The sequence below is a fragment of the Apis cerana genome, linkage group LG11, assembly GCF_029169275.1.
Source record: "Apis cerana isolate GH-2021 linkage group LG11, AcerK_1.0, whole genome shotgun sequence".
NCBI lineage: Eukaryota > Metazoa > Arthropoda > Insecta > Hymenoptera > Apidae > Apis > Apis cerana.
The window spans coordinates 2,706,253-2,731,717 of NC_083862.1; the positions used below are offsets into that span (position 1 = coordinate 2,706,253).

The following is a 25,465-nucleotide window of genomic DNA, read 5'->3' on the forward strand; positions in this document are numbered from 1 at the left end:
AATCTAGATATTACGATTTGATTTCTAGTGATCGAACGATATACCGATATTACCCGAATAAAATATTTAATATTTGATATCTAAAACCCGGGGATTAAAATACTTATTATTAAAAACTGCAATAAGAGAATTCCATATATAGCCACGTTATATAACGTCTAATTTGCCAGTCATCCACTTCGTTTCGTCTGGAATTTTATATAATTATCTAATCCGAAATGTATAATAGACCGATATTCGAGAGAATTCTCTCTCTCTCCTCAACAATTTGCAGATTGCAAATAAGTTTTCTCCGTCCAAGAATAATTTCTTGGCTCGATAAAGCCTCGATCTTGACATTCCATCGCATTGGTCGGTCACAATCGATACTTTTATTTCCTTGTGCCACCTTCCAGGTTATCGTAACCCCGCATTTCAGCCATTATCGTTCAAAATTTCTGTAAAAATGCAATAGTCAAACAAGTTGTCCCGTAATCGATAATGAGGCTCATTATTTGAGTATAATTATATATATATAGTTGAATTTTGAAGTTCAGCAGGATGGAAAAAGGGGATGAAAAGGGAAGGATTCGATCGAATATTTCATCAATAGTTGTATCGAATTCGCAACGTGAAATTATATTAAATCGTTACATGTTATTAATTATTATTAATTATTTGTTTATCGTTATTACAATATATGATGATTAGCTATGATATTATTAACTTTTTTATGAATTTAATATACAATATAAGGGATGTAGATATAGATTTAGATAGTGGATGTATAATTTTGTGATAGTTTGAAGAATCATAATTTTATTCACGTATAATACGTACTTGTTCGAAAAATAATTATATAGAGATTTAGAAAAGATTAATTCCGTTTACTTCATGAATTTTTACGTGGATTCTGTTTTCTTAACAAATAGTGTGTATCTAAATTAATAAAAAAAAACGTTTTTTTAAATTCTGCATCTCATTCTCATAACGTTAAATTTTTTTTAATTGTAAATTGAAAATAGATAATTAACATTAGTTAAAATATTAAGAATTACTACATAAATATCGTAATAAATTCAATATGTACAACTGTAAAATAATTTTCACTATGCAAAGCTGTGTGATATTCTATCTGCAACATTTCATATTGTTAAAATATTGTTAGGTTTTGTATCAATAATTCAATTAAGAGCTAGAGCTACATTTTTATATCTAGATTTTCAGTATTGTTTTCTGATAACAAAATTATAAGTTTGGAGTTATATAAATATATATAACAAATATATTAAATAACAACAATTTAATTCACGTTTGATAATAAAAATTTCGATACCATTCAAAAATATTACAATTTTAATAATATCCATTTTATATAAGTATAAAGAATAAACTCACATCCCAGATAATAATCCAGTTGAATTTGAAAATATTTTTATATCATTCGAATTTTAATTTGAATAATTTTCTATAATTCTCTAACAACAAAATTATAAAAGACAATGAATATTCTTTTTTAATTTTAGGTGTACATTTTTATACACGATCAAAAATGATAAAAAACAAAGTATCTCGTAAAATATATCTCGAATCAAAATCTTCCGAACCTTATTTTTCTCTTCCGTGTCTTTAATTATTATATAATGAATTATAAGAATGAATTATTTATTTATTGAAAAAAAACTATTATAATATGTACATATTAATTTTATTTATACATTCATAATTTATTTAAAAATATATATATATATATATATGTATATATTTTTACAAGATCGAAACATTGCTTAGAAAATATCGTTTAAACAATCACGCGACAGAAATGACGCATATTCACAAGCATACTAATTAGTGATTGTTCAACTCGTATATACGTAATACCCTGAGAAAAAGTATATATATATATATATATATGCATAAGTTGAAAAATCGTTAGTGTCTGCTCATATATCAAAGATAAAAAGGATCCAATTGAATACGAAAATATTTTGATTATTCAAATTCTTCAATTTGCAGAATAATAAATCCATAATAAACATAGCATTGAGTAACAATTAAAATTATCTGGATTTAAAAATATATTTCAATAATTTGATGCCAGTTTTATGATTTTCGACGAAGAGATTCAACCATAGAGGATAATCAAAATAGGGGCCCCAATTTTCACGAGAGATTGACACAGATTTAGTCTCTTTGAAAATAAAATATTTTGAAATTATTTATTCGAAATTCCAGTTTTTCTCCTCTGAGAAAATATCGGAAACGAGGAGAACGTCGAATGAAATTTTCTGAAAACGAGGAAAAGACGATAAGATTTCCATTTCCGCAACAACGATACCCCGGGTTACTTATTAACGCGATGATTAACGAACAAACTCGAGTTATACAGCGGTGGTAGGACGAAAACGGTGGAAATGTAATTGCGATTGGATATCCAGCGCATCCAGATCGATCGAGGTTGCAGTTCGTAAACTAACCGGCGCACCAGGTTCCAGGTCACTGGGTCAACCCTTCCATCGATCCAACCCCACCATTGAAAATTCAGTCGCTTCGGGTGTATACTCCTCGCCTCGCCTCCAACGCTGGACTCTTCATCCTATATTCGGATACTTTCGCGTCATCAAACCACCACGCCTTCCCTTCCTTCCTCCATCTCGTCTTTTTTCCACCATCTTCGCCAATTATTTATCGGATCGCGCCAAATCTCACCCCTCCAACTGCCCACATTTTCCTGCCGAATTCAAATATTCAAATTGCGATTTCTCGTATATTTATCAGGAGGTATCTTGATAGTCTTTGGGAAGATCCAAAGATCGGAAATAATCTGAATTAATAATCTTTTGATTTCACCTTCCTGATTTTTAATTCCAATTATAGACAAATGTGTATTTATATTTTGATATTATTAATTGTGTGTTTGAATAATTCAAGATTCTGTTGTATATAAAAGTTTATTAAGAATTGTTTCGACATTGAAAATATTGTAAATTAATATTAACAGGTTGGGAAGAGCATCGAGGTGACGGATAAGAAAACTTTTCTTTTCTTTTCTTTTCTTTTTAAGGATTGAAAGCAAGTATAGCGAATGTTTGTATGTTAATACGCATGTTTGGAAAGATCGAATTTAGAGGTCAAAATAAATGCAAAAGTTGATACGAGCAATAATAACGTTGAAATTTAGTTGATTAAGCGAGGAGCAATTTAAATTGCTTGTTGAATTAAGTGATAAGTTTCAACCAGTCAGCCAGTTGCAATATCAATTTTTTCTGGATACAACAATTTTATTTCAGCGAGATTTCATTTATATCAAATAACATAGAAACGTAAGAAATGGATATACAGAACAACACTTTACTTTCTTTCCATAATTATAGATAGAATCATTATTATTTTTCCTGACAAATTTGTAATTGTAAAAATACGAACACGATAAGATAATATAAAACATATTTTTCCTTTAGATTACCAATAATCGAAATGTAAATTATATATATATGGTTTGATAATTTTGACGAATCGGTCTACACCATGTGCGCCATTTATAAAAGTGATTCATCACTGGATTATTTTTATCCATACCTATATACAATGCGCACCATCAGACTGCCAGTCAATACGTATCATTCGAGTACGCCTTCTTCTCATTTTGTTCAATCTTCTTTCGTAATTTCCGGATCTTCTTTTAATAAAAACGCGTAGGATACGTTCCAGCCTTTTCTATCTGGTTAAACCTGAATTCTGGAAACCGTAAGCCAAAAGTTTCTCAACTTTTTTTTCGTAGTAATAACTTATTCCATTTCGTTAAACGAAGTGTGCGTGGAACACGTTTGGAGAGATTAAAACGAACGTAAAAGTTGGTAGGTGTAGGCAAAAATGTTGGTCGAGGCTTGTTTAATAAGTTATAAGTAGAGCGTAGGATGTTTATGCATTTATGGAAAGTTTATATAAAAATATACAAAGGACGTGGAAAATGTATATTTAAATAGGATAGGAAGGTTCATAAAATTTCATAATTTCAATTTGCACAAACAATGATCTGGTTATAAACAATTTAAATTTGCGTTAGACGAATCTAGATGAAGATAAGATGGAGATAGTGTCTCTTTTTAGTCTTTCTATGAATAAATGAAATTTTCATCCTATAATTTTAAACAAAATAAATTTTGTTCAACAATATAATTCTTACAAATAAATGCTACAACAACAATAATATTAAATTCTAGCTGGAAAATGAAAGGAAACAATATAAGTATAACTTTATGTTATATTTATTTCTATTTATCTATTTCAAAGATCGAGAAAAGAAACAATTATCTCAAAAACTTCTCGATACAATAACTATTAAAAATGCGACAACGGTGACTTGTAAAAAAAAAAAAATGTTTCACAATCCTTTTCTTATATCCACGGGTTGAGAACCATTAAATAGGGTTCCACTAAATTCGAGAAAAGTATAAATATGTCGTTGTGGTTACGAACGTGAAGGTAGAAGAGATTGGACGAAGAGATTGATAAAGAAATGCATTGGAATCCAAGGAAAGAGACACGTAGAGTAAGATTGAAAGTAGCGTCGTAAATCGAGCATTGACCCTTTTTTGGGATTCTTCCGCTCACCGGGAAAAGTAGATGGACAAACGTTAAGCGTACAATCGCCTCGTGCTAGGTTAAGAAGATCAAAGCGTACGTACACGTGTCCACACGATATTTGAATATTTACCACTGCGTCTAATCTCTAAGTTTGATCAAAATGTACAAATTAACGATGAAAAAGTTGAAAAATTTATCATTCTCTTATGTGATTGGATAAATCGTAGAAAGAAAACATGATGGATCTATTTATGACAAATTTAGAAAGGTTAAGAAAAAATTGCTTGTAAAATTATATTTTCATTCGCAATAATTAATAATTATTGAATCAATAAGTTTCATAAAGTACACAATTTATTCATTTATTTCATCACAATAATTCAATTTTATACATAATTTTCATTTAAAATGATATCAAAAATAAATATCCGAATATTTTTGAATGATAGTGTACATATATATATATACTTACATAGCACTGCATGCATGCACGTAATTCCAAGGTACGGCGTTACGTTCAGAGTTTCCCAACTCCGTTGACACAAACCGTGTTTGTGGCACGCTAACAGGATACATCCTCGTGAATCTCCAAGCGTTTCGATATTTTTTTTCCCTTTTTTTTTCCAACCATTAATCACTCCGATGAATTTATTTATGAAACTACGATGTAGTTACGGATAATAATTTACTTAAATTTAATTTAAAAGATACTATTTTAATCTTCGATTTATAGTTGTGAAAAAAAGCAGAGATGGTCTAAAAATATGAATATCCGATTTATAGGTTATTCGCAAACTTTTCTAAATTTATAGCTAAAATTTTAATGGGGCTCTCGTTAACGATCCCCGATTCAAGTTTGTTACGTAATTCCGATCAAAGAAGGTGGTTTGTCAAGAGAGCTGAAAAGACGAGCGAGATCATTTTCCAAGTTCAAAAGAGCGAGAAACTGCGATCCAACGAACAATGGACAGAATTGTTGGACTGCTATATGCCATCTTGGTCGATGTTTTTGTCATGCAAGGAGTTCTAGTAGATGCGAGAAGACTGGCAGGTGCGTATATACGGACAATGGTCTCGCGACCCCTATCCACCCATATGTACGAGAATTTTTACCGAACGAGGAAAGTTTTCTGTAAAACGAATTTATATGAAATAATTTTCTTTCGATCCAACTTATTGATTTCGTCGTAAAAATTATAGTGTAAATGAAATAGTTATCTGTCTATATAAAATTTTGAGATATTTGGGTGATTTTTCGAGACAAAATTAGATGAAAATCGAGAATAAAAAAATTATTTTTAAAAGTTCGCTTTTTGGCAATTAAAATTTTAAACGGAAGCAAATTTCTCCATATGGATGAATATAGAACAGTGTACGATAATTTATACAAGATTAATCAACATCGCTTAATCTCGATACGAGATAACCAATCAATTTTCAGACAAATAATTTGTAGTCAAATATTCTAAAAGGAAAAATAGAAATATTCTTCTAAAAAGAAGATATATTCATTTTCACATGTTCTAATTAAAACCGCGTGCACAATAACACGAATAACAGAATGAGGTAACGAGGGAACGATCCAACAATAATATCGCTCAATGAAAGCCGGAGCTTGTTCTCGATGAAACGATAAATAACGATCGAATAGACGCTACTGCCCTATATATTTCTAGTTAAAATTCAATTTTACGCTTAATCTTCCCATAAAGAATAATTTTCCCATAAAGAATAAACTCGATTCTATCGTACTAACAACGTTTACAATCGAACGTGAAGAAACGGACAGAACGAGGAAAGTCGCATAGGGGAAAGCTAGACTTTGTAAGTACTTACGTACGGAGGACGAAAGTCGGAACGAGGGCAGCGTAGGAAAAGGAAGAACGAATGGTGGGGGTAGAGGAAGAGAGTGAGAGGAAGGGGAAAGGGAAGAGGAAGAGGAAGAGGAAGAGGAAAAGGAAAAGGTACGGTTGGTGGAGGCGAATAGAGGAGCCGGGTAGGTCGGAATCCTGGGTACTGGTTGGGTTAGCAAGGGAGGGCCTACGATGCTAGAGCATTTCTAGGCAAAAGGGGGCTAGAGGAGAACAGGGTCGACGACCCTTGCACGTGGAGTGCTCGGAAGTAGGCCACGTCGTGACATCACGCAAAAGCAAGATGGCAGTCGGGAAACGGGCACATTCTCACAAGTATGCTCGGCGTACGACTCGACGGAGACGTGTCGACGCCTGTGCAATCGAATCTTTTTCCTCGAGCGAGGGTGCGTTCCGATATTCAACGCCATCTCTCATCACGACCTCGTCCTTCTTTCGACCGATCACCGCTCTCTCTACCGGCCGTTTCGTCGTGTCGCGCAGCCCGATGCGTGCCAATGTTCACGGTGGATATCGAAACACGTAATTTTTCGATGCAGCTGCCAACTGTGTTGCACCATCCATTTCCAAACATTCGCGTGTATCTAGCGTGTTGCGTTAACTGGAAAGTTTCCGGTCGTTTTTCGACAGAATTACCGAGGTTTCTCTTTAATATGCCGAACAAAGTTATTGCACGGGTTTATAACGATGAGGGCTTATACCATAGTATATAGGTATTGTCGAAATACAAGATAATATTACATAGAAACTTCTCTAATTCGTGGATCAGGGAGATATTACGGATCGAAATAAGACAAAACTAATAAATTAGATCGGAGTAATTGCTTTAGAAATTAAATTTAGAAATTTATTAAATATATATGATCTTGGCAAATTCTCAACTGGATACGATTAGATAATAAATATGGGAGTATTCAACATTAGGAAAATAAATGAAACGTGTGCTCGACTGATTTTTAAATGAATTTTTCCTTTCTAATTTTAATGTTATTCTTGATTTTTCTATCTTGATTTTAAGCCAAAAGCCAAAAGTGGTTCTCAATTCATGAGTCATTAATCACTGCTGCCGCGTTTCTATTAAATGATTTTTAACAATTAATCATATATAATTGCTACTTTACATTAGAATAATTTTCTAATTACTTAACTTCAAAATAATATCGTTAATTGATAAAAGTATATTAATTTTTTAATATTTCCTTATCTATAGACATAGAATAAGTTATTTGAATATTATTACGGAAGGATATCGCAATTCATAAAAAGTTGAAACATACTAAAAATAAACTTTTTCTGTCTTATTTATTTCATAAATTATAGGGTACTCTGTATATATATATATATTTGATCAAGGACTGAATAGAGGAAAAATCATTCAAATTGTCGAAGGAAAAAAGACGGACATAATTACAGAACACGTATCATCACGAGTCAAATAATCAGCGTGGCAGGATCGTGTGCGACGCACTCGACGCGTAATTGTCCCGCGATTACGCGTTATACAATCCGCGAGCAAACAAAAGCGTTATTACTCGCGAATAAATCGCGAACGTGATCGTCCAAAACAATTACATAGATCGTACAAAGTTAACACGAAACCGACCGCAAATCAAGCTTGGGTATTATTGAAGTAAAGTATTTGAAAGATTATTATTAAAATGATACAGTATTTAACTACATTTATTTATTTGAAATGATCATGCGTTAATATATTTGATAAGCGATTTTTCTATAAATTAATTATTTTGAAATAATTTTTTATACCTATTATTTTTCACTCGAATAATTCTAAATAATTTCAAATATTCAAATATTTTCTAACTTTATTATGTTTCATTGTTTATGTTTTATTGTTTTTCTCGTGAACTGTTTTGATGTCGTGAACTGAAATGATTTTAAAAGAAAAAATTTCCAAGTTCTAAGTTTAAATTTATGGTAAACAAAATGATAGTTAATTATTATGGTTGAAATAAAATAGTAATCGCAATATTTTATATAAAATTATTTGAATAATGTAATATATTATATTATAATTTATTTATGACTTTATTATAAAAATAAAGTTACTTTTCTCATGTTATTTGTAAGAATAATAAAGTGTTTAAAATAATTGTTAATAAAATTATTTAAAATGATATAAATATCAATAAATTATTTCAATATCTTATTATTTTTATTCCATAGATAATATAAAAAAAAAATATTATATCGATTCAATCTAATTAATTATTATTTGTCATTTTATTTCAAATAAAACGTGCCCGATTCTGCCGTAAATCGTGTGTATTATTGTGGAAAATTCTTCGCTACTCATGCGAAATCGCGCAATGTGCGAACGAGCGGAGGTCGTCGCGTATGCATGCGTGTGCACGAATGCAGAATCGTGTTTTTTATTCAGAACGCGCGAGCGCGCGAACGTGAGCAGGCATATGGCACCGTTGGATATTGGACGAAAGTCAAATTCATCTTACATTATTTTAGCGTCCGCAAGTGAGCCGATGTATTACAGAAATACGCTTGAGCGTGCGTGTTTACCGCCTGCGATTTCTGCCTGCATTTTAATTGCGATGATGTAAGCTTATTCGGATGCACGCGTGAAATTTTCCTTGTTCGAGCTGAGCAACAGCTTGCTTGTTTTTTTTGTGATTTCGAAATTTGGAATTTTTAACCGAATTTCGCCCACACAACGCAAAACGAATGAACATGAAATCGAACATGTGTACGTGCGTACGTAAGGTATAAGGTCGTTATCGAGTGATAGTGATACGACAATATGATAGTGAATTATTAAATACACGCGTTTGAGCCAAGTTGAAAAAAAAATTTGTTTATTTTTTATAGAATTTATTACATTCATATAGCAATGTAATAGTTAATGATGACAAGGATTATTATAGAAATAAAACAGCAGAATATTCAGACGATAAAACCTGGTAATTGTTTCTCAGAAAGTGCAAAGTCTAACACGAGTTAGTAAACTACTAGCATAGGAATATAAGTACTTGTAATGCAATTACGATGATGTAACGTATATTATCTTATCGGGAAATTTTATTTGTCATAAAATAAACGTTTGTCGCAAAGCTTCGTTTCATGATTTCGTTTCAAATTTAAACAAAGAATTTAATTAATTAAATAAATATTAAGTCATATTTTCTATTATGATTATTATATTATTATTCCATTTTTTTATCCATTGTTATTTAACAAATATACTTAGTATTAAATATTTATAATTTTGAAAATTATATGTTTTAAAACATTGCATTGAAAAATGTAAGTGTATTTTTCAGTGAATAACAAGCGATAATTATAACGTGTATGTGCACTAATCCTAAATAAACGGATATGACGTCATGGCAGCCATACGATCGAACTTATTTTGTACTCCTAATATGTCGTATAATACGTAGTACGGGTCAAACAAATTTTAGATTTGAACTTAACTTGTTAGATTATCAACATATTTTTATATGTTGAGTGTATTGTATAATTTAAAATTTAAAAAAAAATTATATTTTAATTAACTTATGAAGCAATAAATAATTGATCCACAGATGTTGCGTTAAAAATTTATTTCATCGTTTTTTTTCAGTGCGGTATCAAAAGTTCAAGGTACAAGTGGCACCATCTTGTGATCGATATGAATTTTATTTTCTCTATGAAGTGTTTATCGTAGAACGTTAAAATTAATATTTATCTTTCAATATTTGATAAAATTGTAATATTAATAAAAATTGAAATTGAAAAATATAAAATCATAAATAAAATACATGACAAAACATTTTATAATTTTATAATTCTATGCTATTAATATCAATACTCTAAAACTTATATAAAATTTACTAATTAAAATTATATATTTTAGATCAGTGATAATCTGTAAGATAACTGCATTGATTGTGATTTTGTGAATAATATGTTTTGTGAAATGCTTATTTTACTTATTTTCTTTTTACGCTGTTTTATTTTATTTATTTATCAATTTTTTTTTCCTTTTCACAAATAATTCGAATGGAATAATTTTTCAGATTTCTTTAGTTTCTTTATAACTTTTTTTTATTATTTGTTTTGTATAATATTAATAAAATATTGTCTTCACATCTAAGATATTGTGATAATACATTCGTCGGTTTACAGATACCACTGTTATTAGACATCGGTAAAAAAGTAATTTAAAACTACATAAATAAAATATTATTGAAAATAACAATCTCTGTCATTTTCAAATTTCATTTATGAAATACTATTAAAATAGAAAAAATAAATAAAAAATTTTATTGATATTATGTTATAATTTTATTAATGTTCTTGATTAAGTATTTAATTATAAATGAATTTTATTTAATCAATATCTTTTTATAAATACCTATTTATTTTAATTGTATCTATATATAATCTATATTATTATTATATTAATTTCAAAATATCCTTAAATAATTTATAATAAATAAATAACTTGAGGAATCGTAAATGAAACTATCATTTGATAGTTTACAGTTTAAAAAAAAGTTTAGAAGAATTATTAAAATTATCCATTCAGTGTGATTTCAAACAAACTGAGTGAATTTTTTTTTTACGGTATTAATATAATAAATTGTCAAGAGAAAAAATGAAAAAACTTTTATTACATTTGGAATCAATAAAAAAGAAAAAAAAAAGAAGCTTCTCGAAAATATATAATTTTCTAAGATATTTTAATTTTAATGAATAATTTTATTTATTAAAGAATAATTTATTTATTAAGTTAATAATTTATTCAATTATAAATATTCGTATTCAATTATAAATATAATAAACTAATAGTGTTAGATACCAGAAATTGTTAAAAATACAATTTTATCTTTAAAAATATATTAATCGTATTAGACGCATTAAGAATAAAAAATTATTTCCATAGTCATAATAGAATAACTTTAATTACATATAATCGCAATACAATTTAAAAATACGATAATTTATAGATATAACATTATTTTAAAAAATATAATCATTTATCAATACAATACTAATTGGAAAAGCAATTAAAATTATCGAAAATGAACAATATCATAATGAACACATTATCACAATTTTTAAAAATATTTTAATAAAATTTATTATATTATTGTACAAATGAAAAGCTATAAATAAACTATTATTATAAATTTTTAGAAAACTCTAGAAAATAAATTTAAAATTAAGAACTTAGTAATTCAAATAAAAAAAATTCATAATCAATATATTTAGAAAATAATCATCATTATTTATAACACAAATAATTTTAATAAAAAAATATTACTATTCATGATTATAATAAATATGTATATTAAAATAATTTAATTCGATGAAATAAATTTAATTATAATAGACTAATTATAGTTTCAATACAAATCTATAGAAATCTATTTTAAATCTATTGAATAAGAAAAAATATAAATTTATCCGATATGTAACAAATTCAAGAACAATATTCAAATAAATTATTATGAAATATGTAGGCTTCGAATTATCTCGATAATAAATAATCAATAATTTAGACATATAAATATAATATATAAAATTTATAGAATTAAAAAAATATTAAAATAAAGTAATAATTAAACTCAAATCTTAATTGACAAGTTTATATTACAATACAAACTACCGATAACTTTAATAATTAAATATATATATATATTCGATCGAAGATAAAAGAACAAAGAAACTTAAAAAACCAATTAATTTTATTATTATAAAATTCAATTTCATAAGTAAAACTTAATGTTAATCTATTTTGGAATAATAGAATTATTTATTGTGTAAATCAGATTATGCAACTAATATTGATATATTTTGTTATGATGATTTTCGACAGAATGCTACAGGTTTGCTTAAGGACTTTTTGATTGGCCAAAACAGTATGTTCTTTAAGTTCCGCGAAAATTGAAATATTGTATAATACATATATCAATTATGAATTTTTATGATATTGAAATGCAAAGATTAATTAAACAATTTATTAATTAAAAATATAAAAATATATATATATAAGATTTAATTATTTAAATTAATTTAACATAAAAATTAACCAACGTAGGGAAAAGTGAAATACAATAAAAAAATTTAAAATAAAAATTTACAAAACCTGAAAAAATTGTAATATAAAAAAAAAATCAATATAAAATATAAAAAAATAATTAATTAAGAGAAAATTAAAACAAAAATTCTCGTAAACTAATATAAAATACTGCAACATGATTATAAGTAAAAAATCAATGTGAATAAAAGTATAACTCTAATATAATTTAATTTAAAATTATATTTATTATTTAAAAAAATTATTAAATATATAAATTAATAATAAAAATTTAAAAATTAAAATATTCATCTATATTATATTTGAAAAATATTTGAAATTATATTAAAAAATTCGATATCATTGATAAATATATATTTTTATTAAATTTTAGTGAAATGATTTTTTATTAAAAATAGTTAAAAGAACTTTCGTAACAAATAAGTTAAAATTATAACACTTTAATTAAATTTCAATAATACACAAAATAATTTTTTAATTTATTTTTATAATTCATTATAAATTAATAGTACAATATTTCAATTTTCGCGCGGCTTAAGTAAATAACGGAATTACGCTAACCAATCAAAAAGCCTATGGGCAAATTTAGCACATAGCATCAGTTTTCTGTCGAAAATCATCGCTTGTTTGAGTTATATAATTTTACTTAGGCAGTAAATAATTTTGTTCTTAATAATTTTTTGTTATAGAATTTATAGACTATTAATTTTATTTATTTATTAAATATTGCGATTAAGAAATTAATTAATTCTTTATATTTCTTCATATTCTTTTTTTCAAACCTCACATCTATTTGATTGTGAGGTTATTGGTATCTTGTATTATAAATCTTTCAATAAAAGTTTTCAATTATTTTTTCTATTTTAACATGATTTTACTTATATTTATTTATTTTATTTTTTGATTATTATTTAGATTATCGTGATTATCGTGCATTCGATTCGATAGAATTAAAATTTGAAGGAATAATGATTAATGGTATATATAATTGACAGTTAATGTCTTTCATTTACTTCAGGTAATATTTTATTTCTTTTCACACATAAATAAACACATTTAGAACAGATTTCTTGTTTACATTAAACAATTTACATTAAAACAAATTTACAATAATTAATTTATTATAATTTTATTAAATTAAATTATTTTCGTGATATAGTAATTTATGAAGTAATTAATATAATAGTTTTTTTTTCTAAATGCGTTTATCTATTATTTATATATTTATCTCTTTCTTTCATCTATATTATATTGAGACTTTTTATATGAGATATTTTACATATAAATTTTTTCAAAAAATTGAGAATTCCCATTCATATTATGTTCAATGTAATATAATTTATTAAACTTCCTTTTTTAATTTATAATAATTCAATAATCGAAATTATGGCGTAGAATGTATACTATCTGTAATTATGCTTAATTTTTCTTGAATTGTATAATTTAATTTCTATTAATTTGCCAAACTCGGATGTTGCAAATGTCATTCGCGGAATATTCTCTCTAGTATAAGCTTTCAATGTTATAAGTGAAAATCATTAATATGAATTAATATGCTTTTTAGTTTTTCATTTTTTAAATATAAGTAGGATATATAGCATACTTGACATATATGATTAATTATAAGCAGATAGAAATGAACAGGTTATTATAATCTTATTGGATAGGCATTTCTGTATAGTAATTTATTTCTAAAAATATATATATATATATATTTGTAGAGTTAACGATGAAATTTGAATGAATGAATTACTTTTCCTATCGATTTTTCGAATTTCACGTATTATGATTGCGATTTGAACTCGAAAAGAATGTTATATTTAAAAAATATATGATTTTAACTAATTACTTATCGTTAAATATTTATAAATCTTCATTCATATTTTTTATAATCTAATAATAAATCTAAGAAATTCATATAGATAAAAATTATGAGAATTATTATTTATTATTTTGATAACTAGTTTAAATTAAATAAGTCTTTATTTATTTTTAATAAAAAAATTAAATTAAATTTATAGAAATCTAAAAATCTTCATTATTATTTCGTTTTTAATTGTATCACGTGTATAAATTATACATGATACAATTATAAATTATAATGGCAAATAGTATAAGCTAATTAGTTTTGCTACGAGCTAATTAATTGCAGTAATTATATTTTTATATAAGAAGATTATTAAGATGATAAAATTTTTTTTATTTTGGTTTCTAAAATTATAAAGTATAAGAAATACGATTTTGGTTATATTTATTTTATTTATTTTTAAATAATTTAGAAATTATAGTTTAAAATCTTTGAATTTAATAAAAAAAAAAATATCTTTTGGGTAATAGATAATCATTTTTCTAGTTAATAAATCTAGTTAATAAATTAGAAAAAAATTAAGAAAAAAATAATTTTATACACATAATATTTAATAATAATTTATATATATATATGTATATATAATTTTCGCATAATTATTATCACTTATTTGATTTGTATATTATATTGTTATTATATTGTTTATTTTATATTGTAATGGTAGAAATATAATTTTGCTTGCTTATATATTGAATCTTTTACTAATAATAGAATTAAATTTAAATAAAATTCAAATATTTAATCATTTTACAATTTCAATATTCAGTTAATAATATTTTTCAATTTTTATTATTTAATTTTTAATCATAATTATTGAATTATATTTGATGTAAATACTTAAATTTTAATATATTAAAGAGCGTAAGAAATAGTCTGATCGTTCCTGAAGTCGGTATGTCAGAACATGATTTTATGAGATATGTTTATTTTTTTTCTCTGTGATAAACAATAATTACCCAAGAATGATAACTCGGTTATAATTCAGGATGTTGCAGACAATACAAATAATTATGCTTTTCTTATAATATTAACTAAAGCTCTAAATAAATACAATATTATAATTATTATTTCTAATTAATAAAAATTAACAATATTTATTAGTGTTTTTTATCGATAAATTTTATTATACATATTATGATATGTAAAATGATGTAGGAAATTAATTCCACGTTTTCCTAGATGGTGTTAATTTGCGCATGCGTATAAGAAGAATTTACAAGAGCGACATCTTTCTGTTCAGTAAAATTTTACCGACTCGGCTAGAAGCTTCTTAACATCGCCATTTTGTAATAGTGTTTGAACATTGAAGATGCTGTTTGTTTCGACATTTTGTGAGAACTGAGAATTGGTTTTACCTCTATTTTGTACCTGAAAAATGACACAGTTTCTGCCACCTAATCTATTAGCACTTTTTGCTCCGCGGGATCCTATACCTTATTTACCACCCGTTAGCAAGCTTCCACACGAGAAGAAAAATGGAGGCTATATCGGCGTTGGAGGTTTTCTTAAATATTTTGAGGTAATCAAATCTTACATAAAATTTTATTGTATGTATATATTATCGAAATATTTTTTTCAAGTATTTTTATTATTCGAATTTTAAAGGTAATTGTTTAATTATATATTATCGTTAAATAATATACATACAAGAGAACGAAAAAATAGTGTATATTTTTTATAGGATCCCAAAGATACACCACCACCAGTACGTGTGGAAACAAGAGAAGAACGTCTTGAACGAAGAAGAAGAGAACGCGCAGAACAAGTGGCATATAAATTAGAACAAGAAATTGCAGTATGGGATCCTGCTGGTATTCCAAATGTAACAGCAGATCCTTTTAAAACTCTTTTTGTAGCTCGAATAGTAAGTTTTTTTTTGATAAAGATATTAATATTTATATAACTATATTTAGTAAACATTTTAATTTTTTTTAATATTTGTGTAATATTTTCTTTAGAACTATGATACATCTGAATCCAAACTTAGAAGGGAATTTGAAGTATACGGTCCAGTAAAAAAGGTAGATAAATAAAACGTGATTTGTTTTGGATTTTTATAATGTGTTAACGAACAGACGTAACATTTAATTAATATTAATCGTTATTTTTTAGATAGTGGTAATTCACAATACAATAAATGGCAAACCTAGGGGATATGCTTTCATTGAGTATGAGCACGAAAGAGATATGCACTGTAAGTAAAGCCCAAGAAATGAGAACCCCTTCTTGAGAACCTCAGTGAGTCCATAGTCTGGAATTTCATCCTTACTTAGCGTCACTTCCAGCTAGTTATAGTGGGGCAGGGCTTTAGTTAGGCTACCCATTTTCATTGGTACTAAACCAGACGGTACGGGGGGTCCCGCCATACATCCATGCAGGATTACCATTCTGTAAATGCATATATGGTAAACGATCAACTGAAAAAAGAAATATTGGCTGTCTTGATTAATGCAGTTTTTATCTTGTTCTTGGTACAGCGTGGTGGCCGCTGCCGGCAACTAGTGCCGTTCACTATTCCATGCAAAATCCCTGAACCTGCCTGATATGATAGGTTTGTATGTGTGGTAAGATCCAACATACAACAACGTTTGTTAGCGTCTATGCTTACCCTATTTATCTTGTCTGATTTTGTTACACTTGCGGTTCGAGTACTACTCCTTTCGGGAGTATTCGATAGACATACTCTTAAAATGTTAGGAGTCAGAACTCTTTCCAGTGCATATTTTGGGCTGAAATTTCTTTTATTTTTAACTACATGGTTTGCAAAAGTTAGCATTCTACATTGAAATTGATTGGTGGGCTTTTAGGAAAAAGGTTCAGGGACACGCTCTGCAAGCAGTTAGATTTTGCGCCTGTACATAAAGGTAGACTATATACAAGTATCATAATCAAACTATCTGTATATATTATATCCTATTTAAATATATTAAATATATTTTAATATATATATATATATTCATATATATATATATATTTATATATATTTAAATAAATATATATATTTATATAAAAAATATTTAAATTATCTTCGAGCAAAATTTAACCGCATTTTTTCTCAATACAACATTAATTATCATACATCATTAGATAATACACTACATATTATCATATATCTTGGTTGTAGCACCCACTTTTTTTTTTCTCATAATGGGTATATTATTATAAACATTTGTAGGTCACACTTACTCTCTTAAAAATTTGCATAAAAAAAACGTGTACCAAGCGAATATCGGGCACCTTATATGGACTTACGATAAAAGATATTTTCTCGTTAGGTCTAGTACCAAAATGCATGTTCCAAACTAATTGATGATTGTTCTTTCTCATCACATCTTGTTTCGTCGCTGTTTTTTCGTTTTTACTAAAGATTTAAATTAGTTAGTTATATCATCTTACTTGGAAGGTCATTTAAATCATTCTTTTTTTTAATCAATTATTATTTACATTTAAGTCCTTGAACATATCAATTTCGATATAGAATACTAATTTATTCTAAGAATCTGATCTCTCTCGGACTTTCATCTTGAATCACAGTCAGTTCTTTGGAAAATGTTCAAAAACAAAAAGAAGAAAAAAAAAAAAAAGAAAAAAAAATTACGGGTATATTCGTAAAAGGTAAATGTTTTTTCCCGTGGTAATAAAGTATCCCCTTTGTTGAACGAAAAAGAAAAAAAAAAATAAATTCTCGTTTTAACGTTACGTTAAATTTATAATATGTAATTAGAACACAATATAATATAAAGTATAAAGCATACGATACTTGCGCACGGTTTGGTCGTAAGTAAAAAAAAAAAAAAAGCGCACCAGGTAAATGCAAAGTAAACTTCTTCGGAGATTGAACGAACATATGAAGACTGGGCACCTTCCCAATGAATAGCATACGCGCTGGCCTACTCTATGCTCGCGAGTCTCTTACAAGTTCATTTCACGATTAAACGTACTTCTAAGATTTGTGTTAACTTCCGTACGTAAGTAGCCGCGGTAGGTATTTTTGTATCTGCTATACATTTTTTGAACTTTACAAACTGTAGATTTAAGGTACCGAAAAATCCGTACATTTTATTACTGATTTTTATGCTCCGCGAATATAACGTAGAATCGTGATTTTATACGGTAAAATGATCATAACGGTACGGTATCCGGACCCTCTTTCTCTTTTTAGTAAACCTATAGTAAACGTAATATCATTATACATTCGGCGCTTTGTACGCTTTATACGCAATCTCATGGTATCTTGAACACCAGAAATTGACTAGTTTAATTCAAGGACTTTGCCTCGTGATGGTACGTACTGTCACATTTTACTTTATAAAAGAGCGCACGTTATAATCGGTACGTGTATATAATCAGGAATAATATGTGCCGATACCTTACGACCTCAATCACTTCTGAAAAACGTGTAACGATTATTAGTTTGGATAATTCCGTCAAGACAATAGCAACATATCTAACAGAGATGAAAATAATTTCGGAAGAAAAAAAAAAAAAAGAATTTAATATAGGTAATGTAGCAAATGTATCGTTTGATACTCGTTATATATTATCTCTTTTGTGTTTTCGGTATATCGTATTCTCAGATTGTTCTTTGTATTCGTGTCTGTATATTTTTCATTTGTACGAGACCGAAAATTGCCGAAATTTCACGGTTCGCACTGTCAAGTCTAAAGATTGAAGTCTTTTCAGAAAAAAAAAAAATATATATATATATATATCTTTTCTGCCACCTCAAGATTTATTTCCTCGAGACATAGAAGTCTCATAGTTTTATTAAATAGTGAACATAGTGATCGCGAGCAAATGGTAATTTTCAATCGGTACTTCTAGCTGCTTATAAGCATGCGGATGGTAAGAAAATAGATGGTCGGAGAGTATTGGTTGACGTGGAACGAGCTAGGACGGTGAAAGGATGGTTACCGCGAAGGCTTGGCGGTGGACTTGGTGGTACTCGAAGAGGTGGACCCGATGTTAACATTAAACATTCTGGTCGAGAAGATAACGAAAGAGAACGAGAACGATATCGTTTGGAACGAGAGAGGGAGAATTCTGGACGCCTTGATAGAGACAGGTATTGCTATATTACGACGTAATTCGATAAATGAAAAAAATATAGAAGAAACAGACAATTATATATATTTTTAAAGTATTAAATTTAATTTTTTTATCTTGTTTGCAGAGATCGTGATCGTTTGGACAGGGAACGTAGAAGATCGCGAGATCGTAAAAGAAGAACAAGAAGTAGATCGCGTGATCGAAAACGTAGACGAAGTCGCGATCGTTTACCCGATCCAGACATTGAAGAGATTCAGAGAGACGAACGGCCCCGGGATAGGAGAGATCGTGATCGTGAACGTGATCGTGAACGGGATCGTAAGAGGAGACGTTCTAGAAGTACCGATCGTGATCGTGACAGAGACCGTAAGAGAGACAAGCGTGATCGTGATCGTGAACGTAGAGATCGAAAAGATCGGGGTGATCGTCAAGAGGAAGATACAAAAGAAATCCGAATTAAAGAGGAACCTTTGGATGGTATATTTTTTACAATTCATTCAATTATTTTTTCATAATTCAATTACAGATTCAATTATAATTGATGAAAATGCTAATTTTCTTGTGAAAATTTTTCAGATTACCCTGATTATAGCAATACTTTCTCAACGTCTGGATCTTACTTTACCGCTGTAAAATACGAAGATGATAATGATCAAGAAGTAGAAGAGAAGTATAGAATTCCAGAAGGTCGTCCAGATCCCCCTCCCTATAATAATTATGACTCCGTACAAGATTATTGATCTCGATAAAATATCTCTTGTATTGTTCTTTTTCGTTACCACACACGTCATGATGAATTAATGCAATTGCCAATAATGTATTGTATTTCCTATTGTTATTAGTGTAATATCGAAACTCATCACATTTGAGTATTTAGTTTCTGTATACTTTACAGCGACCAGATACTCAAGTAAGGATATTGCAAGGTAAGCAGATTTGGACTTCTGATTTATATGCAGTTATTTCTTAATACTTTGTTAATTCGAAATTTTCTATATTTATGGTTGGTATGAAGGTAATTTGTGTAAATGAATTTAGGCGAATTAAATGTCAGAATTACATTTAAAAATTTCAATTATTGTAGCAGTTTGTGTGACACCTCGCAATATGGACGTGACAGATCCATAAATATTCAAACTTTATTACAACTATTATGATTTCAATATTCTCTATATGTGTACATAAATATATATGAAACGTAATAACGTAAAATTAGTTCTTTCATGATTGCTGCATGTATATTTATATATGCAAATAAAATAAATTACATACTTAATTTTATTAACTATCCCAATATCTTTTTAGAAATTATTATGTGTATGGAAAATTGAAAAAGTAAGTGTTTAAATAAAGATAATTTGTATACTTTATTTTAACATTCATATGAATAATTAATCAAATTGTATCGCATTATTATTTTTTAAAAAATTCAAAAGATCAATGTTTATAAGAGTTTATGAAAGAAAAGAATGATGCTTGTATTAATGTAACTATATGCATATATCGTACGTTGCGGTATTGAACGAGAGTTATTTTTTGTTATACGTAACGTAAATGGTCGGCTCATCGCGTTAACTGGACCAAATCATTCCGGTCTCTTACCTGTGATATCGATAGCGGGATTAAAAATAGTGGAAACTTCCAAGAAAATCAATTGCAACTTTAAATAAATTTGTTTAGAATAATTGATAATAATTTAAAATATTTTATTATGTGAAATATGAAATTATTATGTTTTTTTTTTCAATTAATTGTACAATTTTATAAATAACTAAACAAAATTATATCGTTTTTCAATTTAACATTCATTGGAAAAAATAAATAAAAAATAATTGATGAATATTGTTTTAACTCATATTCCATTTCCTTTTTTATTATATTATATATTATAATTGTTATTTTTTTATTTTATTAAATATAAAATGAGAGATGTATGAGATATTTAGAATTGGCGCCAAAAATATATCGATGCTTTTTAACGTACAGCGCTGCAGTAGATACATGTTGTGACATGTTTGAAGAAAGCATTTTATATTATTTTTACATTATTTTTCGTATGCTTAGAATAACATAGGTAAATATAATTATCATTATTATTAAAAAATTTTTTTCTTTTCGTTTTGAAATTTTTCGAATTTAGTTTCTAAATTTAATAAAATTATTAAAAATACTTGCATTGCTCGATTCGGAAGATTTATAGTTATTCGAATTTTTCCGTTATTAAAAATAAAGCAAACTATATGTCTAGCTTATGAATTTAAATTCTTTTTTTAAATTAAAAATTTTTTTTTATAAAAACTATAATGAATAAAATTTATCTGTACTTATATGTATTTAATGTTCAAAAAATTTATAATTATTCGATTTTTTTCATATTAAAGATAAATAAAATTATATATAACGTAAATTAAAAATCTGAAATTTAAGTGAAAAATCTATTTTACAGGAATTGAATCATCGTTATTATTATTAATCAACTGGTGTAAAATGTGAGAGATATTGTTTGGTGAGATGATCGATTAAAAGAGGTCATAAGTGTTTGGAAGCGGTAAAGTATAGCGAGTAAAAGTTCCTTATCTTATTTGTGCGATGTCGATGTCAACCATTCTCGCCATTAAGCGCTTGTTCCCCGGAAATTACAATTCTCCTGTAATAACTTCGAATTGTTCCTGATTCGAATCTCTCATTCGTCAAAAATCAACTTGACAAATCACGCCAATACTATAATATTATTCTATTAAGAACCTGATTCGCTGCTTTTATATTAAATCATTTATAATTTTAATTCAAATATGAGATAAATAGAATAAATGGAATTATAAATGAAATTATATAAAAATAAAATTATTAATGTTAATGACAAATACTTTTTCATGAAAATATATATTTTTTTTAAATAGTAATTTAACAAATTAAGTAGTAAATTAATAGTAATTAATAATTAAATAGTAATTTTATTTTTAGAAAAGTATCGAATTTATTTCTAGATATAATATTTGAATAGATGTCTAATTTCTCTTGATATTTTTAAAAAGTTCATGATTTTTGATTTCTGATAAATTTTTGGACATCGTAAAATTATTAATTTATATTTTTAATTAATATTTTTAATCAATTGATCAAGTGATTATTTTGATTTAACAATATTGAAATAATTTAACTGGATTCAAATTTCTTTTGTGTTTTACTCATTATCAAATAAATTAAATTTAAGAATAATTTTTAATTTATACTCTTTATAAACATTGCAAAGAATTTACAGTGATTATAAAAAATAAATATCAAATAAAAATTTTTTAAAAATTGATTAGTTTAAAATTTAATAATTTAAATTTTAAATTTAATTTAAAATTTACACGAATATGTTTTAATATTAATAAAGTAACATATCAATAGATATCGTTGTTTCACTCTATCTTCGTTTTCTTTTACAAAATAAATTCGAATTGCTCATAACTATATTGCAGTTCATGCAAAATAAAATTTTTATGAATACGATAAAAGAAATGGAGCCTACATAGAGGCATATTTTTCAAATACCATAATATATACTATATCTTGAATATTTTATATATACTTATACTTTTATACTATATTTTGAATATTTCTAATTTTTTATATATATTACATGCATTCTCTAGTTCTTTGTATATTTAAATTTTGTATTTAAATGCATACAGTTTACTTACAAATAAGCTTCATTTTTATTTTGAACTTATAGAATCGATCTTTTAAACTCTCACAAATATTAACGTCCTGTATGGTGAAATAATTTAACTGAGATGTAGTTGATTAAATTAAATGAATATTTCTTCTCTGGTTCGGTAAATTGAAAAACCACAAGTGTAAGTACATACGTACCACACTTAACAAGCGGTTTGCCTCGTTTCCCAACTCAATGCCTCTTACCATCTACCTAGAGTGCTTAATTATTAGCGGTGGTAAGTTTGGATCGGTTTCTTGTTGTTGGTGATAACGACATTGGACGAACGCTACTTTTCCAACAGAGCAGGTATAATATTAATAATTTCGTGACAGCATTTTCACAGAAAAAGTTTGTCTTACTACGAAACAATAAAATTCTGAAATCGCTTTTAAATTAATTAAAAAATGAATAAATTGCAAAGAATACTAAAAAAAGAAGAATTTTAAAAATTTAAATATAAATTTATAATTCATAACATAAATATTATATTGTAATTATGCACAATTAATTTACGCTTTTTTGAGAAATTAATTTTAGAATTATAAAAATTTCAATCGAAATTTCAAATTATTTTTTTAATCGAAAATAATTAATTTGTATATTTTTTGACCTGTTTTAAAATTATTTTTTATATGAGAAAAACTTCGTGTTGATCCATTAAATATCATTAATTTTTAAATATCATTTACTTTTTCATTAAAATGAAAGTAAAGGGAGATGAAATAGGATTGTTGTTATAAAATAATTGTATACAATCAATATATTGTATGTAGAATTTTAAAATCTTTAAGTAATCATATTTCGACCATCTTTTTACATAAAATGTAATAAAACGATAATATTTATAAATTATAATAAATTTCTTTATTTTTTTATATAATAATATCAAACTTAAATTTACTGTCCTACTAATTCCATGTGTATTTTAAAAAAATAACATATTTCACACGCGTAATTTAATAAATTAATAAATTTTTATTTATAAAGAATTAATAAAAATATAAATAAGTCGAATCCTTGCTTAAGCTCTATTTCTTTAATCTTTTCGTAAAGATTTAATTTTAAAGATAAAAATTTGCAATATAATTATTAAAAAATTGTCCTCTTCGATATCCAAATCCATTGGATTTTAACGTTGATAGTAAGATTTAAAATATTTTTTGCTTTTTAATCTATTACACTGCAATAGAAGTATCTTCTTCAATATTCCATTTCATCCTACTTTCTTCTACGTCTTAAAAGCATCGCTCATGACGTATCGTATAACGTTATACAGCATCGTAAAACGAATACGAATCGAAATTCCACAATGAAATAATTTTATTCCATTCAACTTTAAAGTCGATTCGATACGCGAGTTTACTCTTCGTATCAAGCTTTTCGAATCAAAGTTACGATTAATCCTCCTGAACGGGATTACTTAGCAAAGATAAAGAATCTTCTAGCGAGAGACCACTTCCTTTGTGCGTTTGAAAGACCCTATTTCAAATTTTCTGCACGACATTATGACGTCCACTTTGCTATTTAATCAAGCATAAAAAAATTTCTTTCTTAATTATCTGATTCAATCGAGAGATGAAGAAATATTAATTTAGTTTCGTTCGTATTCAATTCCATATTAATTAGTAAAGAATTGTAAAAAGATATTCAAAATTATTAAATTTATATCTTCTAATTGTCGATAGAATAATATAATTAACAGCTTTTTAAAAATTATATAACATCTCGATTAAGTATTAGAAATATGATATCTCAGAGATGTTATCACAAGAGAAAAGGTTAAGGAATGCAGCAGAATCTCCAATATTTGAATATTTTAATATTCAAACATTTTATTATCTCATTTTCTTTTCTGAAAATGTAAAATAATTCGTCTAGAAAAAAAAATCTGTTTCTTTATTCGAAAGGTTTTGCCTTTCTGTTGATATAAGAGAGGTTCTATTGTATCAAAGAGCAATGGAAGAAAGCGAGGAAAAGATTTTTTCAAACATTGGTTTATGAAATACATCGACAAATTTCATTATGAACAATGGAATTCGATAATTGAATTGAATATAATAATAAGACATCTCTGAGGATTTTTGTTCATCGTTTATATGAAGAATTATTTGCATTTATAATTGTAAGAAAATAAAAAAATTTTCTACAATTATGTAAATTACTGTAAATTAATAAAAGAATTATTATTTTCATTCGTCTTTTAAATTTTTGTTCTTATAATTAACAGAAATTTAATTTTTGTTTTCAACATATCTCAAAAAAATACGTTCGTTCGATTAAAAATTTCTTGTCACAATATTATACGTGTTTGACATACATCACATTTCTTATTGTACAAACTGCTGGAA

At 26.8% G+C, this 25,465-nt stretch overlaps 1 protein-coding gene and 3 long non-coding RNA genes across 5 annotated transcripts; 3 read left to right on the forward strand and 1 right to left on the reverse strand.

Moving 5' to 3' along the window:
• Positions 1-680: 680 nt before the first annotated feature.
• On the reverse strand, positions 681-6,545 carry LOC107997191 (uncharacterized). 2 transcript variants are annotated; one of them, XR_001765947.3, is made up of 4 exons: positions 6,403-6,545; positions 5,039-5,696; positions 3,559-3,717; positions 681-2,710 (listed from the first exon to the last, which is right to left on the reverse strand). It is a non-coding gene; the product is annotated as an uncharacterized LOC107997191 (long non-coding RNA). The 2 variants fall into 2 exon arrangements; XR_009832101.1 differs by having other exon boundaries at positions 5,039-6,545.
• A 2,452-nt stretch (positions 6,546-8,997) lies between these two features.
• Positions 8,998-9,799, forward strand: LOC133667023 (uncharacterized). The gene is made up of 2 exons (XR_009832102.1): positions 8,998-9,173; positions 9,279-9,799. It is a non-coding gene; the product is annotated as an uncharacterized LOC133667023 (long non-coding RNA).
• Positions 9,800-15,600: 5,801 nt separating this feature from the next.
• On the forward strand, positions 15,601-21,251 carry LOC107997230 (U1 small nuclear ribonucleoprotein 70 kDa). Its single transcript, XM_062081418.1, has 7 exons — positions 15,601-15,881; positions 16,044-16,226; positions 16,321-16,383; positions 16,475-16,556; positions 19,187-19,427; positions 19,536-19,888; positions 19,988-21,251. Exons 1-7 carry the CDS (start codon positions 15,738-15,740, stop codon positions 20,149-20,151), a joined length of 1,230 nt encoding a protein of 409 aa, XP_061937402.1. The 5' UTR covers positions 15,601-15,737; the 3' UTR covers positions 20,152-21,251.
• LOC133666922 (uncharacterized) lies at positions 16,563-18,044 on the forward strand. The gene is made up of 2 exons (XR_009831820.1): positions 16,563-16,767; positions 16,840-18,044. It is a non-coding gene; the product is annotated as an uncharacterized LOC133666922 (long non-coding RNA).
• Positions 21,252-25,465: the final 4,214 nt, after the last annotated feature.

Coding starts and splice junctions, on each gene's coding strand:
- LOC107997230 (XM_062081418.1), top strand. CDS start 15,738: ATGACACAGTTTCTGCCACCTAATCTATTAGCACTTTTTGCTCCGCGG. Junction 15,882..16,043: donor GTTTTCTTAAATATTTTGAG/GTAATCAAATCT, acceptor TATTTTTTATAG/GATCCCAAAGATACACCACC. Junction 19,428..19,535: donor GGACGCCTTGATAGAGACAG/GTATTGCTATAT, acceptor TCTTGTTTGCAG/AGATCGTGATCGTTTGGACA.